General features: G+C 39.4%; 1 protein-coding gene across 1 annotated transcript in view; it reads right to left on the bottom strand.

Moving 5' to 3' along the window:
• LOC137909924 (glutamate receptor ionotropic, delta-1-like) overlaps positions 1-20,538 on the bottom strand; it is a 218,875-nt gene that overhangs the window by 86,717 nt on the left and 111,620 nt on the right. Inside the window, exon 3 of the mRNA XM_068754354.1 lies at positions 18,882-19,166. Within this exon, the coding sequence (XP_068610455.1) occupies positions 18,882-19,166 (285 nt within the window). The remainder of the gene's footprint in view (positions 1-18,881; positions 19,167-20,538) is intronic.

Genomic DNA, 20,538 nt, shown 5'->3' with positions numbered 1-20,538 from the left:
AGACAGCCCATTACACCCATCAATCAGCTCTCATGCTAAGGCATTCACCCAGGACAGGGCAGAAAACTGAAGACAGAAGGGAAGAGAAACATTTAAGCGGATGGAAGATTCATCGCTCCTGTCTTCTGTATCTTCCATCAATCAAAAAATACATCTCAAATCAGTTTGACAGCTGATACCTTCTTAGTAGTTAATTGCTACTTGCAATTTGAATGCAACGTCTTTTTAAACCGAGGTACCGGACTGTGACCCAACATTCTGGCAGAAAATGTATAGAATCCATTAAAAAAAAAAATCTCAAAATAAATATTTAAATTGTGTCTTTTGGGTGCAAGTTCCACCATATAAAATATTTAAATCTGTTAACTTTCATGGAGTTGGGCAACACTTAAACTCAAACAATTATCTGGGTGAATAAATTCAATGCCCTTTAAAGTTCAGACTTCAAATTTCAGTGAGGAATTTGAAACAGCCCTATTTCTAATAAATGCAAAGACAAATCGAGACACTCATCCAGATCCTGAAATGCTAATTAAGGAAAATGCTAAGCAATTAGATCTTAAAGGAACAAATAAAGTATGCTCTATAAATAAAATGTTCTGGAGTTTTTGCCCGGCTTCAAAAACGGTTTTAAGTTCTGAACAATGACACAAAATGGAGAGATGCCTTGAAAAGTAATTATATTTGTATGCTACATCACTCAGCGTGCCCCAACTTTTCCTTCAACACCTTCGGAGTAGAAAAGGCGTAGACCTGCAGTTCTTAAAATAAAAGTTTCCCTGACAGATGATCAGGGAGAGAAGGATCTTTCTTAAACACAGCTGACAGGACTCTTCAGGGTGACCCAAAGGTTTTAGGAATAAAGAGACAATAAGATGACATTTCCTACTAGAGACTGACAGTGTAATCACACCTATGACAGCTCAACCAGTTTAACACAGAGGGTTAAAACTGCAGCGTGTACTCGCTGGGTGACGCTGAATAGAGCTGACATGTTTGATGAATTAAAACGTAAGTCTTGAATACACAAAGATAAAGCAGAACAAAGAAGTTTCCTTTATTATTCATGGCCTGTAACAAAGATCATGTTACTATGCATCTAAATAAGAGTTGGGGTTGATCCTGTCGGTTATTTTCAGCTAAAAGTTCATGGATCAGCTAATTACCAACCAATGCAGACAGCTGACAGACTAACTAACCGACAAATGATGAAGCGTCCTTAAGCAAGGCACCACACTCCCGAAACTGTTCTCAGGGAACTGTCACGTGGCTGTTTCATACGCACATAATTCTTCTTCAGACACATCAACTCTTCTGGATCAAAACCAAAATGTAACATTCCCAACATTTCCTAAAGATCTGTCCAGAATCCTTTAAACACAACAATGATGGCTCACCATCTTCATATATTTGTGTGTAACATCTCTGAGTGTGTGTGTGCGTGTGTAGGTGCGTGTGCGCACATGTGTTTGGAAGGTGGAGGCAGAGGGAGATAAATTGCACTCTGTGCCACAGAGAGATGTTTAACAAACATCTTTATTAACTCTCACACAACCTTTTTGTGCAAGCCTGGAAGCAGTGCCTGACTGCGGCACCAACAACAGCGAATCCCAACATGATGTCACAAGCAGTGCTGACTTCAAGTGGGCAAAACTGCATTATGGGAAAAGTACTGTACAAACTTTATATTAAAACGTGTGGAGTCTAAAATACAGAGAAAAACTGAGTAAATGTTGAGTGAAAGTCTTAAAAAATGAAAGTAAGACAATTAAATTAAAAAACGAAATTATAAAGCAGTGGCAGGTATCAGAAATAGAGAAATACATATGTTATAAATAAAACCAGAAGGCCATTCAGAGAGTGATGGTCATTGATGTGACCAATAATCCACTCTACTGTGAAATACAAAACTGCAAGCAGAAAGTTTAAGAAAAATAAAGCAAGAATATTTTTCCATAATACTTCTGGTGGAGTTCATTCTATATAATTAACATATTATGGATTAAGGAGCATGATATGACTATTTTAAAAGAAATGGGAGATGCAAATGTGTTCTCTCATTAAACCAGCTCTTCATAAAAGCGTCCTGTATATTTTTGCAAATGGATTGTGTTGTATATCTCAGATACCAATGGATATGATTGAACAATTTACATTACATTTCATGAGACCATTCAGATGAATGGTAGTTGTGTAACCAGGGTCAGAATCTCAAGTTCTTCTTTGGTTCATGCTGCACAATGTTGCACATTTTTAGGCCAGTAGATGTTCTACAAACTGTCAAATAAACTGAAGCAAGAACATAACCTCACTGGTGGAGTTAATAAACTTAATGTACACATACATAAATAAACATCACTGTCATCTTTATTAAATAAATTCTGCCGGAGCAGGCAGTGAGAGAAAAACACATTACAGGTGATTTGCAAAAGAAGCATCCCACTTTGTATGGTGGGTGACATATTTACGATGCGTACCCAAAGGCCTCACAGCCAGACACTGATAACTGTTCCCCACTTTATCACACAGCAGCCATATTGACATATGAAGTATCAATTCTTCTGGTGGCCTTCATTGCTGCCCCACCAGAGCCAATCAGTCTTCACGCAAGAAACACATATAATGACTAATTAACAGCATGAACTTTAGCTGCATCCTTGTTTTTGAAATGAAAACAGATGGCACATAAAAACAAGCTTCAATTGAAGGTCAAAGCTGTAAAATATTTTCGGAACTGTTTCAACCTGTTTAATAAAAAACAAAAAAAAATCATTTTAACAGCACCGGCTCTTTGAAAATGCTGATGTGCCCATTTTAATATATTTGTTCGTATCTCTACCACCAAAAAAAAAGTGTTGAAATCTGGTTTAAATATCTACAGAGACAGTTGGACTTGTCACTTCTCAGGCAGTACTTGCTCTCTATGCAAATGCTTTAAACTTATGAATTTAAGATGCATACATATGGAGAAAATGGCCTAAAGCCCGATAGGCTTATAATTTATGGGAAACTTTTCTGCAAGTTTTGTGGGCAGGCTCATTGATATTAATAAACCAACAAGTGTATGATTTAGTTTTTGCACCCAGCTTGTTTCTTGTTTGTCTCCTCAAGGGAGGGAGGGAGAGAGGGGGGGGGGGGGGTGCTTGTGCTTGCTTGCCTACAATAATAAAGCAAAGACATTAGTGTTTTCTTCAAATCATTGTGAAATCCATAGGACCTTTTCATTTGTATTCACAATCAAATAGAGATCATCAGCTTACAGTATTAGTGAATGTTTTGTGTGATATGATGTTGCTGTTAAAAATTACTTATTGAGCATCATAAATAATGTGGTACATTTTCTACAGGTATCAAATCTGGGGCAACTAAATGACATTTCGTTGTCAAAATATAAAGTAGTGACGTCTCCTGATTATTCCTCGTATATACAGACATATTGAATAGCTGCATGGCCATCCACCAATCAAAATGCACTTCCTGATTTGCAGCACTAAGGTTGTTTTAGACCAAAATTGGCATCGCTTCAATGAGTGCATGTGCTGTCTGGTGATTTGGGGATGTCATTATCGTGTATTGTGACAGTACATCCACTGTAATACAAAAGCAATGTAGCAATTTCAAATAATAGCTCCGTTTTGCTGCATCAACATTACATTTAATGAATGGCCCTCATTTGTTTAAATGATCATATGAATGTCCATTACATGGTCTAATACCATAAGCTGGGTAATGCTTTGTTAGCTCTGAATAACGCTTCCACTACAGTCACACATTATTATGACACAATAACTATCTCCAAGATGCAGATGTGTTGACGGGTAAGTCTACAGTTTCCAGAAAATTCACCATTTATTCTTATAACTTTGATATCCAATTATGTAATGTCAGAATTTTTAAAGGTGAAACATTGATTTTGTTTATCTATTGTATGGCTGCAGTATGTTTTAATAATTGTAAATACCACGATGGATAGAAACAAAGCTTGACTTGAACATTTGAATTAGCAGCTGAGTGCAAATGGATAAGAGTGGATAAGAGAACAAAAACAGAACTTCAGTTCTGGTTTGTTGACTGCAGTGGGTTATCTTATCTCGCTCCCTCTCTGTATCGCTGCTAAAGTTACTTTTTTTTTTCTTCTTCCTCTTTGATGCCAAATGGAAAAGGAAAACAAGTTATCTGAGAATACGCTGACCGTGACCTGAAATCTGTATCACTGGTGGTGATACAACATGCCGCACAGACCATAGAAGACAACCTTCCTATCGCAGATTGTCACCACATGTGGGGTAACGCAATGCAATGGAATAATTCCATGTTATTCTGAAGACCACCTTTGCACACCATTATTACCCCCACAGCGTCAGGGCTGACAAAAGGCTTCAATGTGTATAATGAAGGTTTGTTGGTCTCTTCAGCACGCAACGTTTTTATGGCTTCTCCGATGAAGAACCACTACAGGGGAGACAAGCAGCAACCATTCCTATTCGGCAATGATTTCTGTGGTAGAATTTATGGACAGTGGCTAGAGTGATTTGTCTTTCATTGATTGGCTATTTTGTATTCTGCTCAGCTTGTAACTAAGTTCATTCCACTTTGCACAAGTACGCCGAAGAAAATGCCCTCTATCGGTTCTCCTCTCCTCTGCAAGTTCCTGCTTAATTTATTAGTACAACTGCAGCAACAAGGATCTCAGTGATCATAATCACCAACTTTCCACCCTAAGCATGACAGGAATTCCGCTTCCTACTTAAACACCAAAATATAATTGTTCACAGATGGAATTCTTTTTTAAATCAATCCATCTAACATTCTAAGAAATTCATGAATCTCACTTAAGGCGAGGTGTTCGTAATCATCATGGGGGGGGACATGCAAACTCCCCACAGGAAGGCCCCATGTGGAATCTAACTAAGGACCTTCTTGCTGTGAGGAAACAGCGCTACCCACTGTGCCAAGATGAGCTGTTAGTGACACCAAAACAACCTTTTATACTCATCTTTCTCTCTCGCTTATTGACAATGATGGCATGTTTCGCCATTCTAGACATTTCAAACTATGTTAAAGTGTAAATCAGATCTTAGCTAGATACTGTATGTTTCTCTGTACAGCAGGTTGTTGCTAATATTCTGATTCCACACATGACTGAATTAAGAAGGTCCGTGCCTTTGCTACATCCTCCACCGACTACATCCTCCTCCATCCTCCACAGACCAGGCAAACTACTTGCTTTCACAAAACAAAAAAAACAACATATATTACTACTGAATAGTTAAAATGAGCAGATAAAGGTTCCATTTCCTGAATCATTTTAATATTATATCAAACTATATGTCAGTGTGAAATGTCTTCTTGAAAGGTGTTTTAGCTGCGACAAACTCGAATTCAAGCCTTCTAATCCAGTTCCTTTTTTTTTTTTTCAAATATCTTATCTTCACAGAAACCTTGACTTTGCTCTTTAGAAGCCTTCAATGAGATCAATTTCTCTCCACCTCCTTGTCCTGGCCAGTCACTCGGCATCGATTTGTGACAAAGGCGGGAAGTCAGGTTCAGGTAAAAGGAAGTGTAGAGTAGAGACAGCCATGCAATCACAATAGTGGCATTGTAAAATGCACATCTAAACATCTGACACTCCAAATAAGAAAAGGGAATAGTACAGAGAACAAATGGTAAGACAAATATAGAAGCCCTCAGTGTACAAAATGAAGTGGGTAAATGGGATAATCATGCGTAGTAATAACACATAGAATTTACAAGTGTTTTGACCCTGAGACATAATTTGCATTTGCGTTTGTGTCCTTCATGTCATTCTCCCTCCCTACCTGGGGGGTGATGCTGTCATGTTCCATGGCCTTTCTGAGTGGCAGGTGGAGGCTGTGCCTCTCAGTACCTTAATGCCTTGCATTTATTAGTGATTAGATACCATGATTGCTGTAATAAACTCAATCATCATGTTTGAAAGTTACATTTTATGTGCGTTCTTTCATTTTATTTATTTTAATTAAGTAGACATTAGAAGCTATACTGTGTGGTATTGGTCATCCTTTGCAGTTGGGAACGAGGGGATGCTTGTTTGTTTTTTTACAAGCTGCAGTTTCTTCGAGGCTATTTGTAACTAAAGGAAAATACATTAATTCAGCACAAAAACTCGAATTTAATAATAAATAATCTATGTTACAAGATTGGACAGCACAGTGATTGCCTCACAGCAAGAAAGTTCCGGGGTTCGATTCCCTTCTGTTCAGAGTTGTTATGTTTTCCTCATGTCTGTGTGGCTTTCGCTGGGCTCTCTGGTTTCCTCCCACCTGAGCACACACTCGTGCACAGGTGGGAGTGTGTGTTGATGGTTGTCTGTCTCTATGTGGCCCGGCGACGCATCCGAAGTGTACCCCGCTTCTCGCCTATTGCAAGCTGGAATAGGCTCAGTTTAGGTGAATTGGTCATATCAAAATTGCTCGTGGGTGTTTGTTCGTCTTACGTTTGGCCCCGCCTCTTGGCGGGGAGCAAGCTAAGATTGGCTCCAGCAGACCCGTGATCCACAAGGTGGATAAGCGGCTCACTTCTACATGACAATGGAAGGATGCTACAAGACGACCGTGTCAGGGGCTCTGTCAGCGAGATACAGAGATTTGATGATTCGATCGTATTCACATGTGCCTCTGTTAAAAAATATAATTGGAAGAATCACTGTTTGAAAAGCTCCGGAGTTGATTTCCAGTCCGGAGAGGATTAGGTTTTAATTTCCATAAAGATATCCAATCAGTCTATCCTCACCCCCTCAGCTCGAACCACAAAAACAACAATAGCTGCAGTGGCGTAAAGAACCTTCCCCACATCACTCTAGCTTAGCTTGCTTGCTCCATTTCTCTTCAGTGGAGTGAAATTTATTTAAAGCAGAGCTTTGCTCACTACACTTTCCAAGTAGCTTGCCCAACACAGCCTTTGTCCTGTTGTACATCCAGTGATGCCTGTGACTTGTGACACTCGCTGCTGCTTGCTGAACCACATAACTGACAAGTGACATGGAAAAAGCCCGAGGAGAGGAGCTCGTAAGGAGCTGCCATGTGATGGCGCCATCTTGCCACTCGCTGCCTTCTGTGGACTCCCTTCTGTTCTGTATGAACGCCTCCTTCTTTGCTCCCAAGGCAGTAGGTGAATTAATAGATGCTGTGGTTCTCTAGGGAGGACAATTCTCAAGCTTCACACAGGCGATAAATGAGGACGACTTAATTAATCTAACAAAAAGTTTGGCTACACTGCAGTGTGCTGTTATTTAAAAAAGATCAGCGCAGAAACACAAATTGTAAGTTTTACTAAACGAATTAGAAAAATATTTGTTTTATTACATGCATCCTGTCTATGTAAACTGAACTGAACAAATGTAAAGACAGAGGTTGAGGAGAAGATTGTTTATGAGCTGTCAGGTAGAAAGTAAAGAAATAATTCAGTTTTTTTTTTTTTTTATCCCAAGCAGAACAGAAGGTGTAACACTGGACTCCCATCAGACCAAGTCGACATTTACATATATTCATGCAAATTTATGTAAAGAGAGACAGAGTACTCTTAATGAACACAAATGTTGGAGTATTTGTCAGATTTCATTTTTCATGGAGGCTGCAATAGTGAACCTAACACCATGAGACAGGTCACGGACTGTCTTATAAACGGTGTCCATGCCAAAAGAAAAAGCATATTTAATAGCCCACCCACGTACCCTTAGAGAGAGTATGCCATCTTGCTTTACAGTGCATTCCACCACGAATCATTTAGTGTCAGAGCAACTAAGAGAAAGTGAGAGTCTTATATCCCATCTGTGCGCCGTTTGTTTGGTCTCCTCGTGTCTGTGTGGGTTTTCTCCGGGTTCTCTGGTTTCCTCCCACCTCCAAAAACATGAAATTTATGTGAATGTAAATGTATTACTCCAAATTGTTAGGGTTGGGGCCAGATTATGACCCAGAATTATTCTGTATTAGATTAATTCCTGGAGTGAAAAACATCGAAAATAAATAAATACACAGTAGAGGATCAAAGTTAAATGTAGCAGATTCCATCCTTGAAAGCACACACAAAGATTGCCCCCCTGATTACATTCTCTAGTTGTTGCTGCCGTCTGGAGACGGTCCAGTTTTCAAATAATAATAAAAAAACGATTGGTTTCTAAATTTTGTTCTATTTGTTCTGCTCTTGGCTGGCTGTAGATAATGGCTATAGTGGGTAATGGTACCATGATGGACTCCTTGCGTCCAGGGAATTGTGGGCATTTTTTCGATGCCGCCGCCTTTTCTCTGTGTCAGATTGGACTTTTGAACCTGTATTAGAAGTTTTATATGGCATCTTTCCAAAAACAAGTTCTACTTCACGCGCATTGATACATTTACCTACTTCACATCAAGTTATTTGAGTGTTTGTGTCATTGTTAAATAATACAAACGTTCTGTAATTCAATGTTTGTGTGTCTGTGTTTCATTGTTAGAATTCAGTTAATTAGTTGAGAGCATGGTGGCGTAGTAGATATTTCTTCTACGTCTATGTTGTGTCAATCTAAATCTGCTCTAATTTCTACTAATTTACATCAAAGCTGATGCAAGACTTGAGCGTGGACACTGTAATATGATCCACTATCCACAGCGGAGTCTTCTTCCTGTCACTGTGTAAATAAGGAAGAGAGAGAGCGCGAGAGAGCAAAATCAAGCATGAAAGCGCTCTTGCCATTTCTCTCTGCTTCCTTGTTCTGGTCTTGTTCACTCCATCATCTTGTCCATCTGAATCTACGTCACGCTGTTGGGGAGCTGCATCCGCTCATCCAGAAGAGGATCTGTGGGGCTCTCACTTTGGGAACCACAATATCCTGAAATAATATTCATATTTTGCAAAGACGGAACCTTACAAAGCAATCAATCTCGCCACCGTTAAGTCACTCATCCGATCACACCAATAATCTTCAAACACATTGACTTCAGTTTCAGTTTAGCCCAACAAGAATTAAGTTACTAAAAATATGATATCAGTAGTCCCATGACATGTTGATGAGGATCATGCAATGCAATGCAATACTGCAGATATAGTCCAATATAGACCATGCCAGAGAAAATGTGAGGTAGTTAAAAGATATTACTATAGTTTGAAATTGTTCTTTGCTTTAGAACCCCAAATAATTGTTTAAACTCAACACCGTGCTCAAAGAACGGCAGTCATCATCAACACATTTGATTCAAGGTTCAGTCTTGGTTTCTTGCTTTTCATGACTTCAGGTTTTATTCCAGCTCTTTTCTTGAACTTTGGACAGAGATGCCTTTGACTATGTGCCATGTTTGAATAAACTATCACTGTAAAAGCCATTTGAATGTTCAAATTACTTGTGTGTTAATTGTTTACAATTACATTTAGGATTATAATCCTAAAGGGTAAGTGCTTAGTGTTCTTATAAAATATGATAGTTCTAGTTTTCCCAGTATTTTCTGATAGGCTCTATTAATACCAACTAGAGTGAAATGCAAGAAGATGCCTGATTTAGATAACAAGTTACCATAATCATCGTGATTAAAAAAAATGTAAATTTTGGATCTGCTCCTCATTATACACCAATTTATCTTAGTTACCTTGCTGCCCCATCACGTTTCATGGAAATGTATTCTCTCATTTTTAACTGATGCTACTGAAAGCATTAGCCTCTAAATAGACACAAGTGAATATATTTGTAACTTATTGAACTGAAGTTGCTTGTTGATATTAAGGTCCTCCATCATTATGAAAAGGACCTTGATCAAATCATAAAAAAAACAATCCCAAGAATTTTCACGAAAGGAAACAGTGATGCCTCTAATATCTTTGGGTTTATTACAACAATTTTCTACACCATTGACTCTTAACAGCAGTGACAGACGGCATCCTTTAATGAATGGCCTGAATAAAAATGTGCAATTGATGGTGTGAAAATATCCTTGAAAGAAAATTTGGCAAAAAAGCATTATGTGCATTCAAGCTTTCTACAAATGGCCTTAGAGACACAACATATTATAGACTGAGAAAGAGAGCTGTAAGTACAGCAGAGTAAAACAAAAAAGGCTATGTCATCTTTCACCACATGCTCCGAGTATGGTATACTGCAATTACAAATGTCACCTTTGCACTTGGCAAAACGTAACAAATTGAACAGTTTGGAAGAGAAAGTGCTTTGAGACATCAAATCATATCTAAAAATGTAACTCACAAAAAAAAAAAGGTATTTGCAGTTCTTTCAATGGTTTTCAAATGTAAAACTGGCTTCAATTTGCTTCGGGCTGTTTAATATGGAGAGAAGGTATTAAAATAGTGTCTAAATTGCAGTCTGAAATTTGATGAATACGAGTCGCTGAGATGGCTGCCTCCAGTTTCAGAGAGTGTTGGGTTTGCAAAACCCCTTTGACCTCCGCTTTCCGCCCCTGTGGTGCTGCCATCGACAGGGCAATTCGAAAGCATCTTAAGAACTGATCAAAGGGAGGAAGACAGAGAAAGACAGAGCTGGACTACATACGGAGACAGCAGCTGTCCACACAATATGACTGCATTCAACTCAAACAGCTGAATGTCTTATTAATTTATGACAATACAGCCAGAATCATTACACACATTGACACGTATTAATAACACCGAGGAACAACAACAACAACAGTCCTGTCTCATTGCTAGTGGGACATTTGGCAACTTGCCACATCCCTCCTCATCTACCCCAGAGGCAGAGGGTATCCCCGAGTGTCAGTATGAGATACATCATCAAGTAAAAACCATCCTATTTGAGCAAAGACAAACAGAAGAACTGTTCCACCTCTATCACAAAACCCCAGCGGCATGGATAATCACCGATATGATCGGTTTCAAACTCGATAGAACTTTTTCTAAATGCAACATTATTCTTGTGCCTTAAAGGTTACAATGTATTAGGAAAGCTTTCTAAAAGAACTACATGCACAACACGCGCAGATGTTAAAGCGTACGGTGTGCACCACATAAGGATGCCAAGGGGGCAAACTAAAATGATGATGATGAGAGAGAAAAAGCAACACTGCATGTATGTGGCATTCTGGTTTTCATTTATAAAGGACTATTTTGTCATAGCCTTGACATTATAATTGCTGCCAGCTGTTTTCTCCCTCTGTAACGACTCTTAGTCAGGTGTTTAAACACATTTTCTAGTTGTTGTATTCAAGAACAGCTGTGCAAAAGGTTTTACTTTACTGTTTTTAAGTTGGTTTAGCTTAAGATTTCAAAATATTGAGTGAAGTTCACAGAAATGAAAGTGGCAATGAAAGGCTTGAAGTCAGGGATCCGTGCTTTTGCAATTTCCTACGGAGACACAACAAACATAGGTAATGAGCTACGAACCAATGAGCCGTTGTGTAGCGAGTTTCTGTCTTGCCTTGTGCTTCCTTAAATATGCATGAAGCAACACGAGGTTCTCTAAATGGCTTTAAGACTGGGTTAATCCTCTCGGGGAGTTTAGCCCAATGAGGGGTGAACAGGGTCTGACAGAAGTTCAATTGACGGAGAAGCATTCAGACTCGTCCTCTGTAATTAAAAGGAAAATATGGAGGACGGGAGCAAATGCAATAAGAAAGGGAGATGGATTCAAAAAAGTCTGATGCCCTGAATTAATTATTTCACTTTACACAACGGCTTAAAGATGCATGAAACCCTCAGGCAGGTTGGTTCATGCTCGCCTGCAAGAATAGATCAGCTCCCCTGAGGACTGCAGCTGGACCCTCTTTGCTTAAGAGAAGTCCAAAGAAGTTCATAATTAGTGATTAGTGAGTTTGGCCAAGTTGTCGACTTCATAATCAATACATTAATATTATGAATATATGTACTCATTTAAATGTATATATACTATACCTTAATGTCGATGCTTTAAATTATCCCATCGACATCCAAATTGAACCAAAGTCCACTTTTATGCATAATATTGAGACTGCTATGTATAATTTCTTCTGTTTTTACAGCTACCTGATTTTTCTTTCAAACAGTGGATGTTCTCTCCTGCTTTTAGGTATACAAATTGTGAGTATTTCTGCTGACCTCAGAAAAGATTCCACCTGGAGAAAAGTAATTATGTGGAAACGTAGACAAACACGTGAACATTAAACATTTCAACGTATTTGCATGGTTGTCGTCGTTGTGTGAAATGCATTGTTGTGTTGAAAAGTAGTGTTGCAACATGCGTTGTTGAGGAGAGATCACATCATGCTGTATTTTCTTTTAAAGTATATGCATTTATATTTATTCCCATACCTGAGCAGCAAGCCAATTACACAATGTCTTTCAAATTTGAACCATATTCACTATCAGAGACTTTTTTTCTGAACTAAATACAACTATCCTCCTGAAGGTGTCTCCTTTAAACCACTGATATGAAGCCGAACACGCCGTGTTTCCTCTCAGGTCGGAACTCCCACACTGAGGTGATTCCGAACAATTTTCCCACAGGTATGGACATAAATTCAGCAGCACGTGAGGTTCACAAATGAAAGGCAACAGAGACCCGACTACAATTCACTTCCAACCCCTCTACAATTTCCGTTTTCTCTCCTGCCTCTCTGCCCTACCCCTTTACCCCCCGAATCGCTTCCATATGATTGATCTTTGCTTTGGTATATTCTCTCCTCCTCAGGGAGAGTTTAGGAAAAGCGGCTCAGAATTTGCTCATGTCAAAATGAGAGGAGTGTATTTCTCAGGAGATGGCAAAGCATCTTGTGTAAATAATTGTACAGTTCAGAGAATTGGCAGGAGAAAATTGTCAAGCAGGTCTTCAGCTTGGCCACATTGTGTTAGGATAAAGAAGAGGCAGAGGAGGGCTGAAGAGCAGGGACTGGAATATTTAAATAATACATGACAGGCACTAAAGTTCTTAGGTGTAAAATATATACAGCAATAACTTTGGCACTAAGTCACAGCTTATTATTTAAAGTGACATACACTGATTAAACTAAGGTTTTTAGAGGCTGGTAGAAGCATTTACGGACACTGTCCATCAAAGTTCAGTAGTTTTATAGCTAAATTATAATCCAGATAATGTAAGGCACAGTTTAAAAAACAGAATTTACATCCTCAGGTTAGGAATTACAATCAATATCAGATGTAAACAGTTCAGTAGTCAGCTGTACAAAGGACTGGGTGTGGTTTGAACAGCACTGATCTCACTGGAATTAATGAAATGGCCGCTTTTCTTTTTTTTCATACGTTGATGAGTGATATGAAAAATGCGTTTCCCTTTTCCTCCCTCTCAGAATACATCAGGTTAAGACAGTGGCTCACATGCATCTCCTCCTGAAGTTTCCACATTTGCATGCACAATAAATTATAAGATGCCCTAGTGTGTGTTATACACAACAACACGGGTTTAGCTTTTTTGTGAGGGTGTTTGTTTACCCCCAGGACACACACTCCAGTCTCCATGTCAATGTCTTTATCCACAATTCTCCCCAGGATGGAATTCAGTTCTGGTTGATAGCTGCCTCTGATTGGGTTTTGATGAAAAAGTTTCAGTTTCAGTTTCCCCAACACTCGCTGCAGCTTGTCTATCCACCCATACGGTCGGCTGGGCGTTGTGCAGCCAGGGTGAGATATGGGGTCTGCATATTTGATGCAGCTGAGTTGCTGCGTCATGCTCAGTGTAGCCAAGCAGTGCAGTCATATTGAAAACTACCCTGAAAGGTAGATATCCATCCCCTGTGTGTGTGTGTGTGTGTGTGTGTGCTCGCGCACACCCGCACTCTCTCTTTTATCTCTTTTACTAATAGCCCTGCAAAATAATGATAGTTTGTTATTTGGTGCAACCCCTAACACTTAGTAAATAAGTGTTTTGGTTTGTCCGAATGAAGGGTTTTTACACCAACACATTTAACTTACTAAACTCCAGCAGTATATATTTAGCTGCGGGGCATTCTAATCTTGAAAATAAACTAATACATTTTAATTTAACCCTTAGTTAAATTAAGAAGAAAATGCTACATGGACTTATTGACAGGGCTCGATTGCTACTAAATATGTTGAGGGTGTTGATGCATGCTTGAGGATGATTTTATTTACATTTTGTTTTCCTTCAGGCTTTACTCGCTGACAAAAAAAACATTTTAAAAATGAAGATTGCTTTTAAATTGAATCAGTGTATTGATTCTCCGGAGGGAAGAAACACTTTTAATTGTTATGACCCAACGCTGAGACACTAAAATTAGCAAGTCATTACTCTTGATTGTTCCTGCTAACAGTTTTCAATTGTGAGATGGAATAGGTGATTCAGCCATTAGTCTACTGGGAGCTTTGGGTTACTGACAGGAACATAAAAAAAGAAATTATACTGTACTATAAAAGTATATTTGTGACTAAGGCTTTTTACCAGAAGGATTGAAGAGTTGCATTTCACCTTGGCGAACTACACATTAGATTTAAATATATTGTAATATGAGGAGGCTTCTAGAGGATATATTCCAATTCTGAATCAATTTGGCTCTTCACATCATTGGGCGAGATGCAGTCTCCTATAGAGCAGGAAATTGAAAAAAAAAAAATGAGTGTGGCCAGTAAGAAAAAGTCAAAGTGTTCAGCATGCATGGATTCAAAACTAAAATAATTCTCTTATTCTGCCACGGCAAAACTTTTTTTGCCGTGGCACCTTTTCAAAAAGTGACTGTCCCAACTCCCGAGTGGTGTCACTTCAAGTTCAAAAGACATTTGGGTCTCAACTGAATGGGTCAGTAGACAAGGCTGACAAAAAGGACATGCTGGAGACTGTTTGAGGTAAGGGTGAAGGAAACTGAATGTGAGAGAGGAGGAACTTGAGAAACAGCAAATGTGAACAAAACAAGGTGGAGGAGAAAGAAGAACAGAAGAAAATGGAAACAAATCGTGCGGGGGCAGCAACAGGAGAGCAAGAAAAAAAATATTGTCTGAAAACAGATACATTATTAATAGGCCATGAGGGAAGCAGTAACCTTTATTGACCTTTCTTAACCTTTATTCAGCTCTACCACCCTTTGTGTATGTATTGGATCCCTCACCCTGGAAGGAAAACTCTATTGATAACACAACATGAACAATCCCAGTGGTGCTGTCTTATGTCTGGCCTTGTAACAAAACCTTAAAAAAAAAAAACAAAGCACTAGATGGTCAGTATCTGTGCTCTATTAGTGATCAGCAGCATTTTCCCATCGATTTATTACAGTCATTTCATCCCATGAGGGAGAACACATCTTACTCATCGCCCTTTAAAAATGGAGAAAAGAAGGTCACGAACAGGGACGAGAGGAGGAAGGAGGCTAGGATCCAGAGAGCTCTTTTAATCATCATCACAGCCGGATGACAGTCCCGGTCAGTCTGCACAGACTCGGCCTAACAGCCAGACAGCCAAGCGAAAAGGCCCATCTGCTTCTTGTATCCCTCAACAATGAGCCTGTAAGATGAATAAATGAGCTTCCTGCTCGCTTCGCACTTATAATGGTGTCGCTCATCACAAGGGCCGTGGAGAAATGGATGAAGATGAAGAGAAGCGTGAGGGGATAAAGACGATGGGATGAGTGTCCGTGCGTTAGAACTTGGTTGACATTGTGTGGCTTCTTCAGGAAACTTTCACCAACACTAAAGACAGTGTCACTAAATGTGTCATGGCCTAGCATTTCGTGCTACATGAAAGGAAAGTCGGATTTAGAACATGAATATTCTAAGATAGCTATTAACAGCATTTGAAGAGCAGGATAGATTAATGAGAAACAATATGTAAATGGTTGAGAGGATAGAAATAAGGAAAATAAGTAGTGGATAGTGTTGTATGATTAAGTTTAACATTATTCGAACTGCCACCTCATGTTTTCTATTACGAGTGAGAACATGGATTGAACCAACATCACAGACTACTATTCCCACTACTGTTATTGCCCCATATTAATGTCAATATGCATTTTTTAAATATTTTACATTGATGAAACAACAATATATGATATAACTGTATCGTAGCTGCACAAACTCAATGGTCATTGATGAAATGTATCCTGCCGTTATCCATGACAGGGAAGACTTTATCCCTTTTTTCATGAATACTGCCTGCTGCACTAATATGCTTCATGACTTAATGAGTTTGCACGTCTTCCATGTGAATGGGAATTTATTTGTAATACACACATTACATTCTTTCATCTGTATTAAAAAAGAAGACTATCAGTAATCAGTCGAAAGCCGTTTAAACCTATCAGCTGTTAATTCTACAAATAAAATTGCATATATAGGCAGTATATCGTAAAATGTGGGCAATGGCTAAATACCACTAGAAGAAGAAGAGGCCATGCATTTCTTGTATTTCTGAACCAACCTTGTATAACCTTTTTCCTCCAGTACTTTATTTCTCTTAAGGTTTCAGGCGGGTTTATATGTCAAAACATCATAAAACTTTAACAGCATGCGAGTCAATACTTTGAAAAGAAGTAAAAAAAGTGAAATCATTAACGCTCCGCCATGCACTGAACGAGCCCAAATGGTGTCGATTTCACCTGCGGTCAGTTAAGTTGGCAACAAAAATCCATCAGTTTCTTCCAGAAAATTACCGTCCGACATGATGCCTTAAGAGAGAGAGAGAGAACGTACTGACACCTTTGCATTATTTCAGGTTTCAAAAAATCCTCTCTGCGATTTTTCCATTCCATTTTGACGGGTTTAATGTGCACTGCTGGCGTGATTCTCGAGGGTCCGGTCTGTTTATTCACCCTCGTCAGCCACAACCACACCGTCCACCCCTAACAGTGGTGTTATCTGTGGGAGTTTTCTGCTATAAGGTAGTTCAGGGGTCTACTCTCAGCTCTCGTCTCTCCTCTTGACACTTGCTCATATCATAGTTAGAGGGAAGCTTGGCAAAGCACAGCATCTGTTTTCTCAAAAGATTGGCTTGTCAATACTCAAAAAAAAAAAGATCTAAAATAATCTCTGTAAACACACCAGTGCTGAAAAGCAGCTGTGGTGTTTCACATTATATTTATATCTTATTTTGCATAAAAGACAGCATCACCAGATCAGTCTAATACAAGATACTATATCAGTAATTTATTCTGAGTATGTAATTCCATTATGTGCCTACAGCACTCACACGACTTCGGCAACAACTGGACAAGACATGGGGGCCATGATAAAGGTACTGCAGAGGGAGCAAAGAAAGAAAGAACACAGCAGGGTAAGTGGAATAATGACCACAGCAAGGGCACTACGTCTTCACAGATTTCTACTGCACAGTCTTTAATTTTGTTTAATAGTGCAACACTTTGCTCTGCTATGGAAGCTATAAAATTAGGAGGCAGCTCACGGGCTGAAAAGATGATTGTTACATCGCTATTTAAGCATGTGCTCATTACATACAGAGTGAGGGCAGTGCTTATGTAGCAGAGCAATCTTGGTAACGTGGTCACTCTATTGCAAATATTATTGTGATAGCGAAGAACCAAGAAGGAAAACTACAAAAGAACTATTACTGCAACAGAGCATTTTTTTTTTTTTAACTAAGGATATATTTGCAAAGCTGGAGCAATTAATTAACTGATCGGACAATTCCTTGTTACTGGGCATAACGAGGAATTGATTGCCAAAGAACAGAGATATGTCTGAGTTCATTTTGAGAGTGTTTGTATTTCAATGCAATCAAAGACTGTTGAGAATGACCACTTTGTGCATACTGGATCAAACTTAAAGACTGTGCTGTAGAAATTCCCTGAATGTCCCTAAATGCCTGCTATTGGAAGTGCAAATCTCTAACACTGCATTTTTAATAGGCAAGCGACAAGTGTCCCCCTCTCTGAGATGGGAAATGTGCAGCAGGGAGACGAGGCCGTGACTAAAGAAATCCAATCCGTCACTCAAGAAAGAGTTTGATTATTATTTGAGTTAACAGCACAGAGGTATTTTCAAATTAATATGCAAGTATACCCACAGTCAAATGATGTGAAGCAGGAGAAGACAAGTTACCCTCTGCAACCTCACTGTTGTTCTTTGGTCTTAATATTCACAGAGTCCCTGGTTTGTTATTAAAGGATTCAGATTCTGGCCAACAGCTACTGATGCACTTAATCTCAATCACTCTGGAGGCTAAATGCCTGCCTTTGTCCATATCTTTATATTGTAATTGCCACCATCCTGTATTGATTATGGTCAAAAATCCATTGAGCATAATGCGATTTCATTAAGATACGGTCAAAGTAAGCTATTCCAAAACAAAAAATGCAAGCGACAGGAGAGTCGATCTGAAACACCCGCTCATGCAGAGTTTAAAAACAAATTATTTGTCAACATGTATTCAGCATGCTTTTAGGACACGAGGTCAAACTGTGCTTTCCACAAGCAAAAAAGGAAAAGCTCGTTCTGGATTTAAACATGTGGCAGTGGTGCTTAATTGCATGCTTGAGTTAAATGTCTTACAGTTATGGCAGTCATGTTGTGACCTTTGTTAATTCTCTCAGAAATATTATTTGTGGCTCTCAAACCAACTCAACATGAAGAGATTGAAAGCTATGAAAAGGCCTGCATCAAAAGACGAATGCTTTTCAGCTAAAGTTAGAAAGACTGATACACACATAGGATATGGCTTTATGCAAATTGGACAATAATGAAATACCTGCATTCATGTCTGTGTTTAAACAGGGCATCATGAAACCCTTTCAATTCAATTGAGCAGGTGAAAGCTAATCTTAAATCTCTAAATCTCTTCATGTCAGTATATGAGAAAAAAACATTCATAATCACACCCCAACTATCTCAAGTTGATTTCACAACATCTTACCGTCGCGTATAAATTAAAGATGGCTATATTTCAAAGATAATCTTACTTCCTGGTATTCATCAAGACATAAAATTTGTAAATCCAGCAAAGCAACTGCACTTACCATACTCAATATCATAAAAGACAATGAATTTCTGCCAGCGCAGCTCCTCCACCAGAGTCAACATGACATCGTTGAGGCGGACAGGGGGCCGGGCCGCCAGCGTGTAGCGCTGTCCGCTGGGACTCGGGTTGAAATGGCAGGCGGTCCGTGGCGATCCCTCGCTGCTCCGCTGGATGTATAGGTGAGGGATGTGCATGGCATCCGTCAGTGACTGCAACGCGCTGGCCGACGCACAGCCAGTCGAGGTAACCAATGCCAATATGCCCTGGTTCATCAGCTCACATGCTGGAGGGAGAAGGAAAGAAGGTACAGACTTAAGTTAAGGTTTGTATAACAGAGTGGGGATAATGTGGGTTATTGCATAATTGCTGTGTGGATAATTTTCACACTTAGTGTTTGCATGCAAGATTCAATGTACACAGAGCTCGGGAGTTCAATACATCCTATATCCCCTGTGAGGATAGGTTTATGAAATAAATCATTTTGGTAAAGGTTGGGAGCAGTTAATAGTCTGTATCTGTTTTCACAGCCTGTGCATATTTAACATAGAGGCTCACGGTTTTATACAATGCTGAGTAGTACAATATATTTTGGTATAAAAAACACAAGTATTTCTAAATATAAAACATAATTTACCACTCCCATTTACTGGAAAAGTCCTCTTTTGACCAAGATTGGGAGTAATATAGGTTTGAAGACTTTACATTGCACTGCAGTTGTGGCAAATTAAGAAACTAAGTAATCTGAATTCTATCCCCACGTCTTCATTCTTCTAAACCGACACAGGAATGCAAGGTAAACCATCAGCTTGTGTCCTCTTTAATGTGAAAAACTATGCCGGACATCGCCTTTCAAATAAGTTTTTCTTCACAACACATCCAACATTTGCAAAGCCATAAGGAGAGCCCCCCCTCCTGTGTTCACCCTTTCCATGCAGGCAGCCACAGTTTAAGCCTCTCAACAGCCTTTCATCCGCGGTTAGAGGCTGACTTTTTCTCCAGGAAAAGATGTGTCCAGACTAAAAGGTCAAGAGATACCCCAGAGAGAAGAAGGAACACACACAAGCTATATATATATACACACACACACACGCTGAGGCAGGGAAGCATAAAGTATCGTCAGGTAGACTTCCAAGAAAGAAGAGGGGGAAAAGTGAATTCAGTGGCAGAACATCTGTCTGGTCACAGGGTCACAGTTCTCTGGCCTCCTCCCACCCCCAAAAAACATGAAAAATTTACAATAAATCAAGTCACCTGCCTTGCTGATGTCTCGCCACAAGACACAAACAATACTATGTTTAATGATCATTGGCACATCCAAGACATTTGCAGTCAGTCCAGCTGCACTGAAATCACTGAGGACCAATTAGCATAATATACCAAAATGGGACTAATACGTTTGGAGGCTTCTGAAACACAACGCCAGTAGCTTCTGGGATCAGCAGCGAGCTAAAATGATTTAGGCTTGCGACGTGACTCACTTGCTCTATGAGTCCGTAGTGAGTCATGGTTTCATCCGTGTTAAATGAAGCCTGCGCAATATTTAGCTGAAGCGACTCCCTGTGCATCCTAATAGCACTCACAGAGTGACTCCGACCAGACGGCGGGAGACACAAAGCATTAGTCGGAGCAAGACAAATATCTTCCTCCTTCATGCT

Source organism: Brachionichthys hirsutus, chromosome 21 (genome assembly GCF_040956055.1).
Source record: "Brachionichthys hirsutus isolate HB-005 chromosome 21, CSIRO-AGI_Bhir_v1, whole genome shotgun sequence".
NCBI lineage: Eukaryota > Metazoa > Chordata > Actinopteri > Lophiiformes > Brachionichthyidae > Brachionichthys > Brachionichthys hirsutus.
The sequence above is the reverse complement of the archived record's forward strand: the minus strand, read 5'-3'. Positions and strand labels throughout refer to the sequence as shown.